Below are 20,649 nucleotides of genomic sequence, written 5' to 3' on the forward strand. Positions count from 1 at the left end.
TGGCTGTTATGTTTGTGTAGCTCAGATATTGATCATCACAGCAGATAAAGATGAAGGATTTGCTTCTCTGTTTTCTTTTTGTTCCACTGATGATTTGCTTGTTAAGGATGATTCTCCAGTAACAGCTTTACTTCTTGCATGTCACAGGCACTGGTCCATTTTAGTTCTTTTCAGCTAAGATGAGATATAAGTTCAGGATCAAAAACAAGTCAGAAAAGGAAGATTAACATCAACATTTTAAACCTCATGGCTTTATTCCTTTGCGTCTTTCTTGTTAATCTAATTACAAGATGCAGTTCCCACATAGTCCACCAGAGGGCGACCACCTGCATTCTGTGAACCAGCAGTGCAGTAGTTAAGGACTCATATTGAATTGTACTAAGCTGATCTAACAGCTGCTTTTGGAAACTTGAAGGATGCACAGATATGGCAAACAAAGACAGTAATGGAAAAAAAATACGCCTATTCATGTACGGAGTAGCACCTGGTAGCGTTCTGTTCCCTGCCCTGTGATTGGTGGAGGAATTCTGAAAGGAAGTTAGGTGTGTGGGGACAGAAGCCGAGAAGAAGAGCGGTATTACCTGATCCGTACAGATTAATAAAAAGCCTCTCATCTGCTTGACGACAGTGATTTATTCACACGTTCCTTAAAACCAGGTAATTGGGATGCTATATAACAGTATCAACAGCTCAGTAGCTTTAGGTCATGGAGCATGTCCGATATTTGAAATCAAAAAGGGGATAAGACAAGGATGTGCTGTTTGTCTGGGCTTATCTATGGTAAATTGTCTGGTTCTCATATAGCGCTTTTTGTTTTTTACTGTATCTGAGCACTCAAAGCATTTTATACAACTAACAAGTTATTTTGGTGTCATGGTGTTTTAAAGCTTAAATGGGTAAAGTCCTTTCCATATAGCAAACAGTCATTCTGGTTCATTATGCCTCATGTAATATTTTTAAATTCTGGAGGAATAGACTTTTAAGTACGCTTTGACTTTGAATCTCATAGATTGCCAACCACTTTCTCTGACTTTCATCAACAGGTTCTTGTCTACTGGAAATTGATTTATAGGCACAATTTCACATCACATAATGCAGCAGTCTGGAATAATAGCTATACTGTTATTCATAGAAAATCTGGATATATGGAGAATCTTTTTTCCACAGGTGCTTGGGGAATATCACATGAATGATCTTGGTGATGTGTTATTGTGTAAAGAATTTTGTACAGTAGCTATGGCTCCGATCTCAGACACAGGATGGGCCAGGTTGGGTATGTACGGTCTGTTTATGTGGGGCTTCAGCTTTTATATGACAGCTTTTATATCACAGAGGCAAAATAAAGGAAGGTCAGGCACAAGTAGGGCTTTTTAAAGGTAGTGTTTTTATTTGCCCTCATAGGTCTATTATAACTGCACATGTGCATCATCAACTACAAACCTATAAATGTGTTGAACAGCCACACCCTGAGTGTGCTTGACTATGAGATCTTTGATACACAGTTATTTTAACAGTGCTTTCTTTACGATACATACAAACAAAACTGAGTAGTCTTCTGATTCCTAATCTTCTTGTCATGCTACTTCATGAAGTGTTTGAGCTCACCTTGCTCAGGTTGATCTCAGTATTTTGAGCCTGTATCTGGGACCAAGTCATCTTTGAACTGATCAGCCAGAGAGGCAGTCTCTGTAAAAGAAGTCACTGACTGACCTTCAAGGCCAGTTTTCTCCAGGTATGTCTTCATACGGTGGATGTAAAGGAGATACAAATTGATGTGAGACTGAAATAATGAACATTTTCTTTTAAATGTCAATTCCACCTTCTGTGCACAACACTGATATTCTTATGCAACTTCTCATAATGCTGGAGCCGGGCTCGAAGTGATTCATGCCCACCTTGGTTTTGGCACTGAAAGCTGCAGAGACATGCAATGTCTTGCCCTGCCTCCAAGCGCCAGCTAGTCCAAGGGAAACAGAATATATTTCAGAGACATAACGTTATAGAAAAAGGCTTCATTATACAGTTAAGAAGAGATACAGTTCAAAGTTATTCGACAACCTTAGGTTTAAAACAGTCTGTTTCAGTTTAAGCGCTGTTAAATTGCACGTTCAAAACAATGTTTTGTCTCATTCCCAATTCTTCTAGTTGCATGTTGAAGCTCTACTTGCAACCTTGTTAAGTTCCAACCATGCAAAATATGATTTATTATTATTATTTTACCATTTTTCAAGTGGTCTTAAACTTTTGATCGAGACCGCACTTGTTATTAATCTCTGGCTCTCTTTCACAGCATGTCTTTTGTCCTGTCTTCCTTCTCTCACCCCAACCGGTCGCAGCAGATCGCTGCCCCTCCCTGAGCCTCGTTCTTCCGGTGGTTTCTTCCTGTTAAAAGGGAGTTTTTCCTTTCCACTGTCTATATGTTTTTCTGTGTATGTATTATTGTAGGGTCCACCTTATAATATAAAGCGACTTGAGGCAGCCGTTGTTGTGAGTGGGCGCTGTATAAATAAAATTGAATTGAATTGAACAACTAACTTGAGCAAACTAATCCGTTTATCCTGCACTAATGTGCAGAGGATTTTCATGCAGTCTTTAAATAGCACATTTATTCTACATCAGTTTGTTTTGCAGCCCGTTTCAAAATATATTACAAAAAACATTGTCACATGTACAGATCCAATGTCTGGCTTAAGAACATGAGGACTTACATGTAAGCTTTAAATCAAAGAAAACAAAAGATGAAAAGACTGTCATTAAACGTCACCGTGCACGTTCTGTGTCGTCATCGGCTCCACGGTTTCTTGTGTACTTTTAAACAACAGATTCGAACAACAACTCTGCCTGCTTCCTCAAGGTTGGTTGATAAACAATGTTCCCTCTAACCTGCGCGCACTGTTGGCACGGTCTCCGCACACAGAAAATCTGCGTTGTGCACAAAAAAAATCTAACCTGAATTGAAATTAAAATAAATCCGTTAATAATTTATTCTGTTTTGCAGTGTGAGTCAGTAGTGACCGGTGACTGGCTGCTCCAGCCAGTGATGCACAACTAATCAACGTCGTTGACAGGCTATGACAGCGTCCTTATGTGCCGACACCGGTGTTTTAGCTAGCAAAGCGGCATAGCTTTGCTAGCTAAGCTGATGTGGCGTGAAACCACGTTAATGACAACGTGTAAAACCATTGGAGATGTGAGCAGGACAGACGGAATGTGTGGACTTTATACCAGTTTTTAAATTGTGTTAAAACCAGAGTTGTGATAAAAAATATATGCAATGTTTGTTGTTTTCTGAATACTGTTTATTCATATATAGATATATATCGTGAAGAAACGGTAAAAACTGCATTTTAGAAGGAAAGCGCTCGAAAGCACTCTCTGCCTGTGAGCAAAAACAAACAAAACCCCCCCCCACCCTTTCCTATTGGTGGAAAAATGCGCAATGTCGACTAATCAAAAAACGATATGGCAACATGGCATTTAGTTGTTTAGGAAGTTAGTTAATGAGTCAGTTAATAAGAGGGGGAAAAAACAAAACAGATTTTCGGTCTTTTTATGTTCTCATTTGTGCATTTTCTCTGCTTTACTGCATATAGCTCCATACAAACAATAAAAATGTGTGATAGTCTCAATAAATTGTCCTCCGTCCTGCATTTATTTATTTTTTTTAAAAACTCTTATTAGCTCCACTTTGATCTTAAATGTAACAAATATGTGATTTAACCCTCCTCTGTTAGTGAACGGGACTTGAACATGACAGGGCTTGTGGTGTCTTACATAAACTCGAGCTTTCTGGCTTTAGATGATAAATTGGTACTCCATGCTCTTGTCTAATTATGATCACTTCTGGATCCAAAAAAATCAACACAGAGTGCAATAACCAGGGGGTGAGGTCACGGTGGCTGTGTCCAATTTGATATCACATGTCAGCGTGTTTGCTTCAGTTCCTCAAGCTCCTGAAGCCAAAGCCGGCCAGCCTGAGGCGAAAGAAGAAACAACACCCCCAGCCGATGCACCAGTCAAGGAAGAGCCACCTGCTGCCACTGCGGCTGCTGTCTCGGCACCCTCGGAGCCTGAGGCCACGCCTTCCTCATTTCCTGATGACACTTAGCTGAAGAACCACGAGCCTCATTTGGGACCCAAGCCTCGCACCCACAACAGGGTCCTCAACGCTCCTGGAGGAAAGTCTAGTGTGGTATTCTACTGGTCAGCTGAGCGTGCCACCTCTCCCAGTTTGTGTCCATAAAGCTCTTTGTGAGCTCCCCTACACTGCTCTTTTGATGGTCATGTGATCTGTACACCTAAATGCAGCCCAGTTATTGTTGTTGTTCACACCTGACGCCTGGGCTCATAAGTTGTCCTCAACATCTTGCATTTCCATCCCCCGTTTCTGACTCCCTGCCGTCTGTCTTCTCCTTGAAATTCTTCTATAATGAAACCTGCAATCACCAATGAGTCGGCTGAATGGCTGGCTTATCATTTTAACTGTAACACTGTTCAGTCTCAACTTTGCAGCTACCGTTTTCATCATTTATGTCACAAGCATTTGCAAGTGCAGCTTGTTTGGAGGCACAATCGTCTGATTTTTGTGTGTGTGACAACATTTCTGCATCTCAAGAACGGTTTAGTTTGGACTACTTGCACAATTTTGCGCTTTAAACTGACCTGCAATTTGGTTTGACTAAAAACTTCACAGCAGACATTTGCCCAAATTTCTGGGAGCTTTCTGGGGTGAACGCAGCCTCTCATCAGTTTAATATATGAAGTGCCAGATCTTTATTGCATGTCCACATCTCCACTCATGTGACTGAGGCCTGGTATCAGCTTGGCGTCCTTTCATCTCTCTAGCCTTTTAGTTAATTATGCCTTACTAAAAACGTGTACAACAGAGAGCACAATCTGTGATTAGGTATTGAAACAGCTGTTTACTCCCCAGATGTTTGTGTCCTCAAAGAAATTCCATTTTGATTTATGTGAATGTATTGTGCAGGTACTTTCTCTGCTTCGCCCTCATTGCTTGCTTTATCTGAGAACATAATCTGCCTTCTTTTAGCTTGGGGTAGGCCTCACTTTATATTTTAAATTAAAACGCTTGAAGACAAAGTGAACTCTGGACAAGCGTGCGGCCTACTTGAAGTCCTGGTGGGCTCGATGATAATCACATTTTCACACTCATCTCGGAGCACATCCGTGGTGTTCTGGTGCCAGCCTGTCCCCTCTGTTTTTGTGGGGGTTTTCCCCACATACAAAAATGGCCGCTTCTGCCTGGAGGGAGTTTTTTATTTTTGATTTGCAGCTGCACAGGATCTGTATAGAAGTTTTAAACATCTCTATTTTAGGCAATTTTATAATATTTTAGACGACAGCACGTAAAACACTGTTTGCTTGCGTGCGTGTGCGTGCGTGCGTGTGTAAAAACTGAGATGTTCAGAGGTCTTGCTTCATGGCATTGAGCAGCCCACACAAAACAGGGTCTTTATGTTTTAATTTAAGTGCTGATGTAAACCACAATGTTCAGCAAACATCTATCAGGTCATTGGACTGTATTTTTTTAAAGCTTAAGTCTGCGCACATGGGATATATTAAACACTGACAAGCCGTTTGAACACATGATGTGAAATCACTTAATTAACCTGCTGGATTTGCCAAAAGTTAAAATATTTATACTACTTTGGCACATTACTCTTAACTTCTTAAGTGGCTATTAGTGAGGGTCATGATAATCGATTCAATTGAGCAGAAGTGACATTCTTACTTCGATTTGTCCAAATTCATGTGAGTTTCAGTCTGTTCAGCCTGTTTCTGTGTAGCACCAAGCAGTAGATCTAAACCTGGATGTGCTTCTGGGTTCTGCCTCTAATGAAAACGGATGAGTGTAAAATGCAACCATTGTTTGTAGTTTGCTGCCACCTACTGAGTGAAAAAAGAACTGAAGCTGTAAAAAGCAAACAGACGTTACAACAAAGTCAGTATTCCTAATGATAGGCTTCGTTTTGTTTCAGTTTACTATACAGCTCATCAAACTGTTTTCCCTTTACGTTTTGATATAATAGCTTTTTAGTACTACTGAGACACATATTGTTAATAAATTACTGCCTTTTTCTTCCATTAGAGTAATATTTTCTTGAGCTGTGTAACTGGATTTGTTCAAACATAGAGGTAGTTTGGATTCACTGACACAGGAGCCATACGCCCTTTCTGCAGTTTCTATGCTTCCTTAGCTCGTTTATGTCGCCATTGTTAATCCTGTCCTGTGCAAACAAAAGCCCAAGCTACACTTGTCTGACTGACAGAAGGTTCAAGAGAAGGACATTTGCTCTCAACTCTTTCCCTGTTGAAATGTTATTCCAAGGAAGTGAGTTTCCTACAGGGTATGGAGGGTTAGCATGTGTTAATGATTTCAGTGTCATGCAGGGGAAAGTAGCATTCAGTGGAAGCTTCTCGGTGATTGTTTTAAATGCAAATATGACCCTTATTTGTGGCGCATGTTAACATACAGTCAGCTCAGGAGTTAGTATCAGTGATGTGGTTGTAAAATTAGTAAATACAACCTCAGATTATCACATATTGCACAACATCTAAGTTTATTTAGCAAAAGTTGAGTCACAATGCAGAAGCAGTATGTGAAAATCTATACTCTTACTGTTTCCATAGGAATTAAAAGGGTAAGAAGCAGTCATTTGCTGCTAATAATTGAATGCAAATTTGCAAATGTTAATGCAAGATTTTTTAGGTTAATTAGAAAAATCTAAATTGCCCATAGGCGTGAGTGCGAATGGTTGTCTGTCTCTATGTGTCAGCCCTGCAACAGACTGGCGACCTGTCCAGGGTGTACCCCTCGCCCTATGACAGCTGGGATAGGCTCCAGCACCCGCCGCGACCCTGAAAAGGATAAGCAGAAGTGAATGGATGAACACGATGTTGGGTGAGACTGGGTGGATTTCTGTTTGCTGTTTTGAGAATATGAGGCATAGTTTGAAGAAATGTGTTAAAACAATCGAGACAAACTGTAAAACACTAAAATCTCATTTGTGTTATGATGAAAGTCTTTAATCAAACAGAATTCAAACATCAGAAACATTTCATATGTGGAGTTAAAAATGAATCATTGTTTCAACAATATATTTGTTTTCATAAACAGACAAGAAGACAACAACAATCTGCTCCTCGCATTCAACACATGTCAGTCCATATCCCAGCAAACTAAATCGTCTCCATTTACACACATCAAATAGAAACATGAACCACTTGTAATGATTAGAAACTTGATGAATTTCAAATCTGGTTTGGGGAGTCATTCAGTGAGAAACAATGAAATGATTTTCAATGTGAAAAGGTGGAGAGCAGGAACAATGAGAACTAAAAAAGAAACAAAGGGCTTTGGAACCAAGAGGCAGCAGGAGGACAGCTGCAGTTTAACAGCTTCAACTCACTGACAGGAAACAACATGAGAAATATAATCATCCTCAACTCATCTGCTCCACTGACACCTTCAACAGCAACACCTTCACATCATCCCCAGTTTGGATAAATGGAAACATCCTGTGAGCGAAAGTGTGTGTGAAGGTGTGTATGTGTGTGTTAGTATTGGGCCCAGAGAACGACAGCTTTCCTCTGTTCCAGTCCAGATTCACTCTGATCCTCTGGAGCTTCTTCTGAACTGAGAGAGCAGTGAATCCAGCTGATGGTGAGCGTGTTGAGTATTTACCTAAACAGCCCACTACTCCCCAAAACCCAGACTCTGTGTTTCCCTTCCTGTTGATGTGATCAGGGGCTGCACTGATGCTGATGTTGCTGGCACCTTTAAAAACTGTCATTGCTGCCCCAAAAAGCTCATCCGTGGATAAACGATGCTTGACATACAGATTTTTCTGCTATTCCCGGCAGTGGCTGTTCTATCTTGTAAGAATACTCTATTTATAGATATTCCAGCATTATTAGTATGTTTCAATCGGGGAGCAAGTAATCATTAATATTGCTACTACTGTTAATATTGGTTAAGATTTATGTCAATATTGATTAATGTTAAGACCTGGTTTTTTGAGGCTAGCAGATGTTAATGTTAATATTAAACTATAAGGACACGCACTACTATATTATTGTTGATTTCTTTTTTTTCCTTTTTCTTTTTTTTTTCTTTTTGTTTGTTTGGTTTTGGGGTTTTTTGTATGGGTCAATTCATTTTCTTTGTAACATTCATTTTTTACATTATTAAAAAAAGAAGAGAGGAAAAAAAATAAAAACGAAAACATTTTCTATAAAAGTGTTTCACACTCCATTTATTTTTCCTACATGATGAATGTGAATAAAACCTACTCGACAAAGCATTATAGGCCTATCTCTAAGCTCCTATTACTGTCAAAAATTCTGGAAAAAGCAGTTGCAGATCAACTTACTGCTTTTTTAGAAAAACATGACAAATTTCAGTCTGGTTTCCGTAAGTGTCACTCAACAGAAACCGCATTAATTAAGGTCTCTAGTGTTTGCAAGAGGGTCTGCAGAGGAGAGACACTGCATGGTGAAACAACCTTAAACTTAAACTTCTTTCTTTGTCTCTATAAAATGCTAGTGTACAAGCATCTGATTGTGTATTAGAGAAACATTTGGCTCAAAGACACTCAGTAATCTCCTATTACAGCTACGCTAGGAAATCACACACTAACCGGCAGGTCCGGGTGATGGCGAGGGCAAACAGAAAAACTGGGACTGGGACAATCGCCCAACAACCGTGTGAGATTGAACCTCCACCTCTTCTGACTTCAAGGTTTGGGGATGAAGGAACGCAGCTGTTTGGACTGAGTGTACTGAAACAAACAATAAATGATATACAGACAGGGATGTCATACATGCATCTTACATGCAGTGTATAATGAATAACGCCATAATGAATAATGAAGTTACATGTAAAATTATTAGACTGATAGAAAAGTATTATACAAAGATTTTCCATGATTGAATTCTTTTGAAAAAAGAAACAAAGAAAACAAATCATCATCCTTGAGAGTGAGAGGAAGATCATGCATCTAGGCCAGACAATGTGGTACACATGTACATATTTTAATAAATAACCATCAGATCCTAAAACATAAAAATATTTGCATATGTGAGAAAGAGATGCCAGAAAATCTTTTTTTTCCCATGCCATGACACTGACCGTGGATTCTGGCGAAGCTCTTAATGATGATGGCGCATCCTTCCAGGTGTCGCGGCTCTTGGGCAGCGTGCTCTCTGCTGGATCCCTCTCCATAGTTCTCGTCACCAACTACCACCCAGCTCGCTCCGTTAGCCTGTAACGTAAAAGGAATATCTGAGGAACATTTTTAACTGCATCTGCTCTTAAAGCCCTGAGCCGAAAATGGAGAAATAGTCTGTTAGAAAAAGATGAAACATCAAAAGGAAGGTGTGCAAATTCAATCAATCTTAACCTGACGCGGTCTCGCATCACATTTACCTTGTAGTAGCGAGCCACATCTGACACCCCACCATACTCTCCCGTCAGCTGGTTCTTGATCTTGTTGACGGCGGCGTTCTCGATGTTGACCGCACCGCACTGCATCAGCAGATTGTTGGAGATGTTGTTCAGGTGGCCGCGAAATTTCAGCTAGGGCCTGAAGTTAACAGTTAAGTTTTCAGTCAAAATGGAGCTTATGAGATATTCTACCAGGTTTACAAGGATCACTTCATTGTGATAGTTTGGACTGTCATGTCCTCTAGGTCTTTTCCATTCCACTTGTTGAATGGCTCCAGCAGCTGCAGGCGCTTAGTGGAAGGATTTACATCTACCTGAACATTATCAAATAAGGGAGAGAAATAAAGGCTCTATGTATTTACAAAATATAGTGAGTCAAACAGGATTTGTCAGATCTTCGTAGACTGGGTTCTGTATCTGAAAAGAGTTATCACCTTGACTGAGCTGCTCTCAGCAGGGGGGTGCTGGTAGGTGTCCTGGTCTGGGTCAAAGTCTCTGGAGGAGCGCTAGTGGGGGGCTCCAGCTTGAACTTCTCCCCATTGGAGCAGTCAGGTAGTCATTTTCAGGGTTGAAGCTGAGGGTCTCGGCGAGGGCCAGGGCAGTGACTATCTACATAAAGTAACACAATGGGTCGACAGGTATAAGTGACATTTTTTAAGGTCACAAATATTCAGAGAAAGCCCATGTGTGGTCCCTGTAACTTCTTTCCTCAGGAGAAGTGACAAAAGTATTAGTGGCTGGGTTAGCATCGTTCCTGGCAGTGAGGTTCCTGTTGAAAGTTAATACAGTATTTTGTTACATTTCATTCTACACTGACCGGCCACTTTGTAAGGTGCACTTGTCTAACTCTTATTATTATTATTTAATGATGTATTTGCCATGGTCCTGGGTCATTTTGAGCCAGCGTTTTGTGTTAATTCTGATTTTGTATTTGTTTTTAGGGTTGGTTTTGGTGTTTAGTGTTTTATCATCCCTACCTGTGTCTTTCCTCTGTGCTCTGTTCGTCTCCCCGGGTTTTGTGTTGTAAAACAGTCTGTGAGTTTCCTGTTTTACTTTGTAGGTCTGTGTCTCGTTATGCTCTGAGCCTGGTTCTGTCGGAGGTTTCTTCCTGTTAAAAGGGAATTTTTCCTTCCCACTGTCATCAAAGTGCTTGCTTATAGGGGGTCATATGATTGTTGGGTTTTTCTCTGTATGTATTATTGTAGGGTCTGCCTTACAATATAAAGCGCCTTGAGGCGACTGTTGTTGTGATTTGGCACTGTATAAATAAAATTGAATTGAATTGAACTTTTACGTTTTTCTCAATCACTTTGGCACACTCCTCACAGCAGAAAAGTCAATCTCACCGCACAGATTCACTTGTGCAAAAGACACAACAACAATCAAAGCCTTTTTCACATTTGGCAAAACATGAGTAGTCAGTCAATGATTCAATTCTGTGATGAATGAATAGAAACTTTTCAGCACCCTTTAAAGACTCATTGAGTCATCAAAATATTTAGTGTTTTTCTCAAAAACTTACTGACTTGGGAAAGAGTTCCTGAAAAAACGAAGACCTGATGTAGAGTAAAAAGTGTTCAGACACAAAAATGAAATGTAAAGTATTATTTTGGAAACAAAATACAAAACAAAATTACCTTAATGGAGAAAGCAAAATGATACCTGTGAAACTATACGTGTCAGAAAACAGACAAAGAAAATGCATACAGTCTGAGACCATAGCACCATCTACTGTATAGTTCGGTATAGTCACGCTGTACAATCAGCACCTATTTTATTAGGCACAGCCTGTTCCACTGCTCGCTACAGTAATGCAAATATTAAATTAGCCAATCATGAGTCAGAAACTCAAAGCATTACAGGATACAGACATTGTCAAAAATAATAAACCTCTGACAGCATGTTACTGTATTTACTCTTTCGTCCATATTTGAAAAAAGTTTGAAGTAATTTGATTTAAAACACAAATGCAATGCTGGACACTATTCAGCAAGGTGGGTGGTTAAGAGTGAAAACAGAAGGTAGCACCCCCCTCCCAATATCTGAGGGTGCGGGCACAGCTGCTACTTCATACATCAGTTTTATGGTGTCAACAATCCAGAGAGGATGCTGTTGTTTGGAGAGCGTTTCCCTTGTTCTATCCAAGGAGCTGCTCTGTGCGCCTGAAGCTCTGTATTGCCGTTATGTGCAGCCACAGTGATCCAACCGGCAAATGAGCCCTTTTGTCCCACTCTGATTGAAATGGATGCTCTATGGGCTCATTTCCTGACAAGGCCTTGGGGAAAACAACTTTTGTCCGCATACGGCTGACAAAGACGATACACACCTCATTCACCAGCTTATTATCCATAACTGCTAAAAGAAAAGCACTATGCTTGGACCTCTCTCTCTGGGGCATTCCTGTCCTGGTCTCAAAGGGTGACTTTTCTAAGACTTGCTAAACCAATGGGAGGCCACATGTTGCAGCACGCCTCACGCTGAGCCTCATACAATCTGTGTCACCAAGAAATGTGCATTGACTAACTTGTCATCAGTTTGGTAATAATATACAAATACAGCTATCACATGAACCTTTAGTGTTGAAGTTGCTCGGCTGGCTTCAACAGGGTTCCCTCAAATGCCACAGTGTGTCATGCAAAAGGGAAGAGACTTTCCCTGTGCCATGAAGAGAATCAAACTCAACACCTCTGATTCAGCATCCTTGCTCAAGTCCTTGCATTTTACAGGGTATTAAAATCAGTCAGTAACAGCTGTGATACTTTTCCAGCCAGCTAGTACAAAAAGTCCATTCTTCTCTGGGTCTCCATTCAGCAGACAGAGAAGAGTCGAAAACCAGATCACTCACTGCCACTTGTGCTCCTTTAAGGCAGCAAACTCGCTATATTCTATTCATTATACCAATTAATAACACCAGTGGTAAACAAAAACACTACTTTAAAACAACTCAGTGCAAATAGGCATGCATGTTCATTTTCTTTCAACTCACAACAACAACTCAACTTCCAAACCAAAACACCAACACAAAGGAGTGTGAGTTTAGACAGCAGCAGTTAGCTAATCACATAGAACTGTAATCTTTGACATTTGTTTACCAAGTGAACAGCTTTAACATTTAAGCAGCTGCAACTGTTAGTGCAAACACTGTGTATTTATAAGGAAAGAGCTTCAGGTCTCCAGATCTACTAGCTAACAAAAGACACATTACGCTTTCACCTGCTTCTCTGCTTCAACAGCAACAATGTTCCTCTTACGTCAGAGGCACAGCTACAGCAAGTGTAGAGCTAAGCAGCCTCACCAGCGTAACCAGTGTTGCTCTTTTAGCTTTGAATTTTTTAACTTAAATACATTAACAACTTGTGTAATAATTCTAACAAAAGGTTTCTACTTTTATCTGTTTGTAACCCTGGGCTACACAACATCCATAAACAACATGTATCCATTCAATATCAATCCAACCAACAAACCTGCATTAACCCAACCATCCATAAAGCCAGCAACCATCCCGCCAACATGCATCAACCCAAAACTCCAACCAGACAGCATGCATCATAGTAAGACTAGGTGGACTGCTGTGGATTCATTTGGATCTTACTCTGCACAGCTGCAGAACACTGTTGATGCAGCTCTCGTCCTTTTCCACCTTATTCCTGAAAAGGCTTGTTTGTTTCTTGTCAGCAGGGTCGATGTCCTTGGGCCACCCCCCCCTCCACTTGGTTTACTCCACAGCTTCTTGTCTCGTGAAGTTTTGTGTTCACCTGAAAACAACAAGTAGCACCTGAGATTCACACAGACAGGCAATTCACACAGTGCACTGTTAATCAGGAGGTAGAGCAGGTCACTAATCAGAAGGTTGGTGGTTCAGTCCTTGGCTGCATCCCTTGGGCAAGATACTGAACCCTGAATTGCTTTCTGATGCATTCATCAGAGTGTGATAAAAAAAAAAAAAAAACACAGAAAAGTTGCTTTTATGAATGGGTGAATGAGGCATGTTCTGTATATAAGAACCAGTCTCTTTACTATGTACAGGGAGTGCAGAATTATTAGGCAAATGAGTATTTTGTCCATATCATCCTCTTCATGCATGTTGTCTTACTCCAAGCTGTATAGGCTCGAAAGCCTACTACCAATTAAGCATATTAGGTGATGTGCATCGCTGTAATGAGAAGGGGTGTGGTCTAATGACATCAACACCTTATATCAGGTGTGCATAATTATTAGGCAACTTCCTTTCCTTTGGCAAAATGGGTCAAAAGAAGGACTTGACAGGCTCAGAAAAGTCAAAAATAGTGAGATATCTTGCAGAGGGATGCAGCAGTCTCAAAATTGCAAAGCTTCTGAAGCGTGATCATCGAACAATCAAGCGTTTCATTCAAAGTAGTCAACAGGGTCGCAAGAAGCGTGTGGAAAAACCAAGGCGCAAAATAACTGCCCATGAACTGAGAAAAGTCAAGCGTGCAGCTGCCAAGATGCCACTTGCCACCAGTTTGGCCATATTTCAGAGCTGCAACATCACTGGAGTGCCCAAAAGCACAAGGTGTGCAATACTCAGAGACATGGCCAAGGTAAGAAAGGCTGAAAGACGACCACCACTGAACAAGACACACAAGCTGAAACGTCAAGACTGGGCCAAGAAATATCTCAAGACTGATTTTTCTAAGGTTTTATGGACTGATGAAATGAGAGTGAGTCTTGATGGGCCAGATGGATGGGCCCGTGGCTGGATTGGTAAAGGGCAGAGAGCTCCAGTCCGACTCAGACGCCAGCAAGGTGGAGTACTGGTTTGGGCTGGTATCATCAAAGATGAGCTTGTGGGGCCTTTTCGGGTTGAGGATGGAGTCAAGCTCAACTCCCAGTCCTACTGCCAGTTTCTGGAAGACACCTTCTTCAAGCAGTGGTACAGGAAGAAGTCTGCATCCTTCAAGAAAAACATGATTTTCATGCAGGACAATGCTCCATCACACACGTCCAAGTACTCCACAGCGTGGCTGGCAAGAAAGGGTATAAAAGAAGAAAAACTAATGACATGGCCTCCTTGTTCACCTGATCTGAACCCCATTGAGAACCTGTGGTCCATCATCAAATGTGAGATTTACAAGGAGGGAAAACAGTACACCTCTCTGAACAGTGTCTGGGAGGCTGTGGTTGCTGCTGCACGCAATGTTGATGGTGAACAGATCAAAACACTGACAGAATCCATGGATGGCAGGCTTTTGAGTGTCCTTGCAAAGAAAGGTGGCTATATTGGTCGCTGATTTGTTTTTGTTTTGTTTTTGAATGTCAGAAATGTATATTTGTGAATGTGGAGATGTTATATTGGTTTCACTGGTAAAAATAAATAATTGAAATGGGTATATATGTTTTTTGTTAAGTTGCCTAATAATTATGCACAGTAATAGTCACCTGCACACACAGATATCCCCCTAAAATAGCTAAAACTAAAAACTACTTCCAAAAACATTCAGCTTTGATATTAATGAGTTTTTTGGGTTCATTGAGAACATGGTTGTTGTTCAATAATAAAATTATTCCTCAAAAATACAACTTGCCTAATAATTCTGCACTCCCTGTATGTAATTTCAACCCTTTTGGCAATCCAGTTCAAGCTGTGTGTAGGTGATCAGTTGCTGCAGGAGCGTCACACTCATTTTAGTTCATGGACTGCTTCTAGCTTGATTTATCCTAGCCCAATACTAATAAGATAATAATAATGAATACTGTATTGATCCCCGAGGGAAAATCCCTCTCTGCATTTAACCCATTCACTCAGAGAAGGAGTGGGAAGCCACTGGGCACCCAAAGAGCAGTGCGTAGAGACAGCACCTTGCTCAGGGGTACCTCGGGGGAGCTGTTCAGTGGATTCAAACCCCCAACCTTCCAATCATAGGGCCACCACTGTACCTACTGAGCTATCCCTGCCCATAACTCTAGAGTATTCACATTTCTCTGTGTAAAAGCGGCTGATCTGACAGTGTCCACAACTCATAAATAATTTCTAAAACTCAGCAATAGCCTGAGATGTCTTCAGAAAAATAAAACATCTCCATTTCTACAAACTACAAAGAAACGCTGCAGTAAAAATTAGAGAAAACCATCAGCATGGCTCCTCAGGCTCACAGTCTATGATGGGGCAGGCAATTAATTCTCCCAAGGGCCCACATAAGAAACTGGGAAGTTCTGGCAGATCACGGTCACATATTCTAGTCTTGTATCTCTATTCAAACTTTTTGGAATGAAGTTTAAGTAATAAGTTACTTAAGTGGCAGGTAATTTCAGACTGACATAAGTCATTTCAGTCTGCATGCATCAAGACCCTTCAGATTCATACAATTTTGTTTTTAACGTTTTCTGTAATAATTATTTTATTATTTGATTTTGATAATTTAGTTGATAATTATCCCATGATCTCTTGGGAGTGAGGCTCACCTCGTGCTCTGACATCTCCACACCTGTCTGTGTGGCCAGGTCCCGGTGGCTCTTCTGGCTGAAATTGAGGGCCAGGCTTGGGTCCGGGTGGATGTCCACCAGCAGCTCAGCAGGCGAATCCGAAAACTGACACTGACGGCCAAACTCGCAGCGGTGCTTGGAGTAAGCATAAGTGTTTTCCATGCTGCCATGAAAACACAGAAGAGCCTGCTCTGTACTTGATTCTCTTAAGTACAGAGGTGGGAAGTGACGAAATACAAATATTTTGTTACTGCTACATTATGTGGTGTGAAATTGTGCCTATAAATCAATTTCCAGTAGACAAAAACCTGTTGATGAAAGTCAGAGAAAGTGGTTGGCAATCTATGAGATTCAAAGTCAAAGCGTACTTTAAAGTCTATTCCTCCAGAATTTAAAAATATTACATGAGGCATAATGAACCAGAATGACTGTTTGCTATATGGAAAGGACTTTACCCATTTAAGCTTTAAAACACCATGACACCAAAATAACTTGTTAGTTGTATAAAATGCTTTGAGTGCTCAGATACAGTAAAAAACAAAAAGCGCTATATGAGAACCAGACAATTTACCATAGATAAGCCCAGACAAACAGCACATCCTTGTCTTATCCCCTTTTTGATTTCAAATATCGGACATGCTCCATGACCTAAAGCTACTGAGCTGTTGATACTGTTATATAGCATCCCAATTACCTGGTTTTAAGGAACGTGTGAATAAATCACTGTCGTCAAGCAGATGAGAGGCTTTTTATTAATCTGTACGGATCAGGTAATACCGCTCTTCTTCTCGGCTTCTGTCCCCACACACCTAACTTCCTTTCAGAATTCCTCCACCAATCACAGGGCAGGGAACAGAACGCTACCAGGTGCTACTCCGTACATGAATAGGTGTATTTTTTTTCCATTACTGTCTTTGTTTGCCATATCTGTGCATCCTTCAAGTTTCCAAAAGCAGCTGTTAGATCAGCTTAGTACAATTCAATATGAGTCCTTAACTACTGCACTGCTGGTTCACAGAATGCAGGTGGTCGCCCTCTGGTGGACTATGTGAGAGCTGCATCTTGTAATTAGATTAACAAGAAAGACGCAAAGGAATAAAGCCATGAGGTTTAAAATGTTGATGTTAATCTTCCTTTTCTGACTTGTTTTTGATCCTGAACTTATATCTCATCTTAGCTGAAAAGAACTAAAATGGACCAGTGCCTGTGACATGCAAGAAGTAAAGCTGTTACTGGAGAATCATCCTTAACAAGCAAATCATCAGTGGAACAAAAAGAAAACAGAGAAGCAAATCCTTCATCTTTATCTGCTGTGATGATCAATATCTGAGCTACACAAACATAACAGCCACACAAGTAGGATGTGTTTTTTTTTTTGGTGGTGGTGGGGGGGGTTATTATTATTTAAAATTCACTCTGAATCCCCTGCGTGCTCTCCCTGCTGTCCTCCCCCTGCCGTCCTCCCTTCATGTTCAGGTTTGCTACTCTTTGGTTTAGTTTCTCCCAGTTTAGTTCATCCATAGTTCTGTTTTGCCATCCCCACTTTATGTTTGGTATTCTTAATAAATCACCCTCACATCTGAATAAGTGCTGCATTTGAGTCCTCCTTCCACACATCACACGGCTGCTGCCCCAGTCGTGACAGTATCAAAATTATGAATGAACACATATGGAATTATGTAGTAAACAAAAAAATGTGAAATAACTCTAAACATGTTTTATATTTTAAGTTCATTAAAATAGCTCCCGTTCGCTTTGATTACTCCTTTGCACATTCTCTCAATGAGCTTCATGTTGTCACCTGAAATGGCTTTCCAACAGTCATAAAGGAGATCCAGAGATGCTGAGCACTAGTTGGCCCTTTTGCCTTCACTCTGCAGTCCATCTCTTCTAGACAGGTGGTTCTTCTTCAGTGTCCTCAAGAAAAAGAGGTGCTGATGACTCAACCAGAGGAAGACAAGAAAAACAGGACAGGAGAGAAAGAAGAGAGGTTAGATTTAAAGGTAAGTGGAATTTGATAAACTGTCAATTTAAAGCTTACATGTAAGTCCTCATGTTCTTAAGCCAGACATTGGATCTGTACATGTGACAATGTTTTTTGTAATATATTTTGAAACGGGCTGTAAAACAAACTGATGTAGAATAAATGTGCTATTTAAAGACTGCATGAAAATCCTCTGCACATTAGTGCAGGATAAACGGATTAGTTTGCTCAAGTTAGTTGTTCAATTCAATTTTATTTATACAGCGCCCACTCACAACAACGGCTGCCTCAAGTCGCTTTATATTATAAGGTGGACCCTACAATAATACATATACAGAAAAACATATAGACAGTGGAAAGGAAAAACTCCCTTTTAACAGGAAGAAACCACCGGAAGAACGAGGCTCAGGGAGGGGCAGCGATCTGCTGCGACCGGTTGGGGTGAGAGAAGGAAGACAGGACAAAAGACATGCTGTGAAAGAGAGCCAGAGATTAATAACAAGTGCGGTCTCGATCAAAAGTTTAAGACCACTTGAAAAATGGTAAAATAATAATAATAAATCATATTTTGCATGGTTGGAACTTAACAAGGTTGCAAGTAGAGCTTCAACATGCAACTAGAAGAATTGGGAGTGAGACAAAACATTGTTTTGAACGTGCAATTTAACAGCGCTTAAACTGAAACAGACTGTTTTAAACCTAAGGTTGTCGAATAACTTTGAACTGTATCTCTTCTTAACTGTATAATGAAGCCTTTTTCTACAACCTTATGTCTCTGAAATATATTCTGTTTCCCTTGGACTAGCTGGCGCTTGGAGGCAGGGCAAGACATTGCATGTCTCTGCAGCTTTCAGCGCCAAAACCAAGGTGGGCATGAATCACTTCGAGCCGGCTCCAGCATTATGAGAAGTTGCATAAGAATACGGCTCATTTCTGCACAACTACAAGGCTGCAGTGGAAAAAGTCCAGCGCTGCCCCCTGCTGGATGATCCACAGCTGCCCTCAGGAGCTCTGATAGACTGAGCCAAACACCTGGGCAACCTGACTGTTGCGGCTCCTCCAACCTATGGCCGCGGCAGGCTAAACATGAGGACACAGATGACGCGCAACAATAAACGCATAAAATACACTTCTGTACCATTTGCTCCTTTTATTCCACATGCAACTGTCCAATATATAAATCAGCACATGGGATTAACTATTAAACAAATGCACAGATTGCACAAACAAATAACTGCAACTCACCAATAACTGCACTAATTACAATGCCAACTTACAATTTGGCCTATGGCATCAATTAGTGCACAGATATACAAAAACCATCAAGTTACAGTCAAAATACATCAAAATCATTCAAGCTGCGCTCAACAGAAAGTTTTGCCTCATGCTCACCCTACCTTTCTGCTCATCAACATCAGGTGCCATGAACAGGTGAGTGCAACCACATTTATCATCTACCACACCCATGAGACACGCCCCACACCCGTGCACCAATACAGTGAGTCCATTTAAACCAACCCACTTAGTCAAAAAGGAACAACTCATATGGCTCCTACACTGACCTTCAACATCTGGAACAACATGAAGGACATGGTCTCCTACACTCCTCTCATTCTGGGCCCAAACACTGCTCATCCAGACCTTATCCTGTCTGAAGATCTGAACAGTGAGAGAAGGAGCGAGGCAGCGGCTTCCTGATAGAAACCAACAGCCTCTTTCCTTGTTTTCTACAGTCATTGACTGCAGTGCAGAACAGTGGGTGGACACGCATAGTCATACTCACAGCGAGATGTGTCACTCTTCCAAACATTTTTTTCTCGGTAGTAGAATTGTCGTGCTCTCTCTATACTGATAGTGAACAAACATGCTTGCAACAAGATGAAACTTTTTATGCTCTCTGGTTTGATAGTCACAGTTTAATGACTGAATTAGCGCCTATCTGACCCGAGCGGATTGACGGACGCAGAAAGTAAAATTCAGACTGGATATAAACATCTTGATCTTCACTTACACATGCACTCTTTGACAGCAAAGGGACAGCAAAGGGGCGAAGGGGCAACAATTACTGGTATATAAAGCTCACCTCAGTCATTACTGTACAGTTGCATCAAAAATATGAAAACTCCGGAGTTATTTCTGCCTTTTCCTTGTCACGGCCTCTACGAAAGGACATGAAAATGGTAAGAGACTAATCCTCAGTAGCCTAACTGCATTCAAATTTACTGATCGGAGAAATGTATACAGTGCTGTAAATCTAAATGTTACGAATGTGAAATTGAAACTTTATAAATCCAGAATATAAAAGACAATAATAATACGGGGGATCTGGATTATACAGACTATTAGATACGACTGTTAAAGTGAGACCTACATTGCCAGAAAGAGGAAGTTTATGATCTTCCACCGTAGTTCTTTTTTGCACCTACGGGTGGTGGTATTTCTGTGGACCAAAACGAAGTAAAGTCTGTACTACTTAAATTCACTCACGGTTTAACATTTCTTTTCAAGAACAACGAAAACTGTAAGTCAGAAGAAGCAGCATAGGTAAGAACAAACTATAACAGCTACTCAGCCACAACTTTAAATATGTTTGATTTTATGGTTTCCCAAATTTCTTAGTTTTAGGGAGAAAAGAGAGGACAGTGGCTCTTATTAGTGGTTCTTATTAATGATTCTTCTTCTTATTATTAGTATTATCATTATTAGTTGTTGTAGTATTGGTAGTAGTAATAACAGAAGTATATACAACTGGAGA

General features: G+C 40.6%; 1 protein-coding gene across 4 annotated transcripts; it reads right to left on the reverse strand.

Moving 5' to 3' along the window:
* Positions 1–8,103: 8,103 nt before the first annotated feature.
* On the reverse strand, positions 8,104–19,610 carry LOC146388887 (uncharacterized). 4 transcript variants are annotated; one of them, XR_014800091.1, is made up of 7 exons: positions 19,457–19,610; positions 17,712–17,844; positions 15,890–16,073; positions 13,059–13,221; positions 9,449–10,075; positions 9,152–9,284; positions 8,104–8,801 (listed from the first exon to the last, which is right to left on the reverse strand). XR_014800091.1 is itself a non-coding variant. In XM_084926455.1 (7 exons), the coding sequence occupies exons 5-7, from the start codon at positions 9,551–9,553 to the stop codon at positions 8,656–8,658; spliced, it is 384 nt and encodes a 127-aa protein (XP_084782581.1). In that variant the 5' UTR covers positions 9,554–9,605; positions 9,901–10,075; positions 13,059–13,221; positions 15,890–16,073; positions 17,712–19,610; the 3' UTR covers positions 8,104–8,655. The 4 variants fall into 4 exon arrangements, 2 of the variants coding, with proteins under 2 accessions (XP_084782581.1, XP_084782580.1); XR_014800090.1 differs by having other exon boundaries at positions 17,712–18,366; XM_084926455.1 differs by having other exon boundaries at positions 9,449–9,605; positions 9,901–10,075; positions 17,712–19,610.
* Between the last annotated feature and the right edge of the window lie 1,039 nt (positions 19,611–20,649).

The sequence above is a fragment of the Perissodus microlepis genome, chromosome 4 (genome assembly GCF_051167445.1).
Source record: "Perissodus microlepis isolate ML-2025 ecotype Zambia chromosome 4, ASM5116744v1, whole genome shotgun sequence".
Lineage (NCBI taxonomy): Eukaryota > Metazoa > Chordata > Actinopteri > Cichliformes > Cichlidae > Perissodus > Perissodus microlepis.

Excerpts from the sequence above, each read along its gene's own strand:
- LOC146388887 (XM_084926455.1), bottom strand. The coding sequence starts at position 9,553 with ATGCAGTGCGGTGCGGTCAACATCGAGAACGCCGCCGTCAACAAGATC. Across the intron at positions 9,285-9,448 it reads ATGTGGCTCGCTACTACAAG|GCTAACGGAGCGAGCTGGGT; the intron begins GTAAATGTGATG and ends TTTACGTTACAG. Across the intron at positions 8,802-9,151 it reads GAGCTTCGCCAGAATCCACG|TACACTCAGTCCAAACAGCT; the intron begins GTCAGTGTCATG and ends TGTTTGTTTCAG.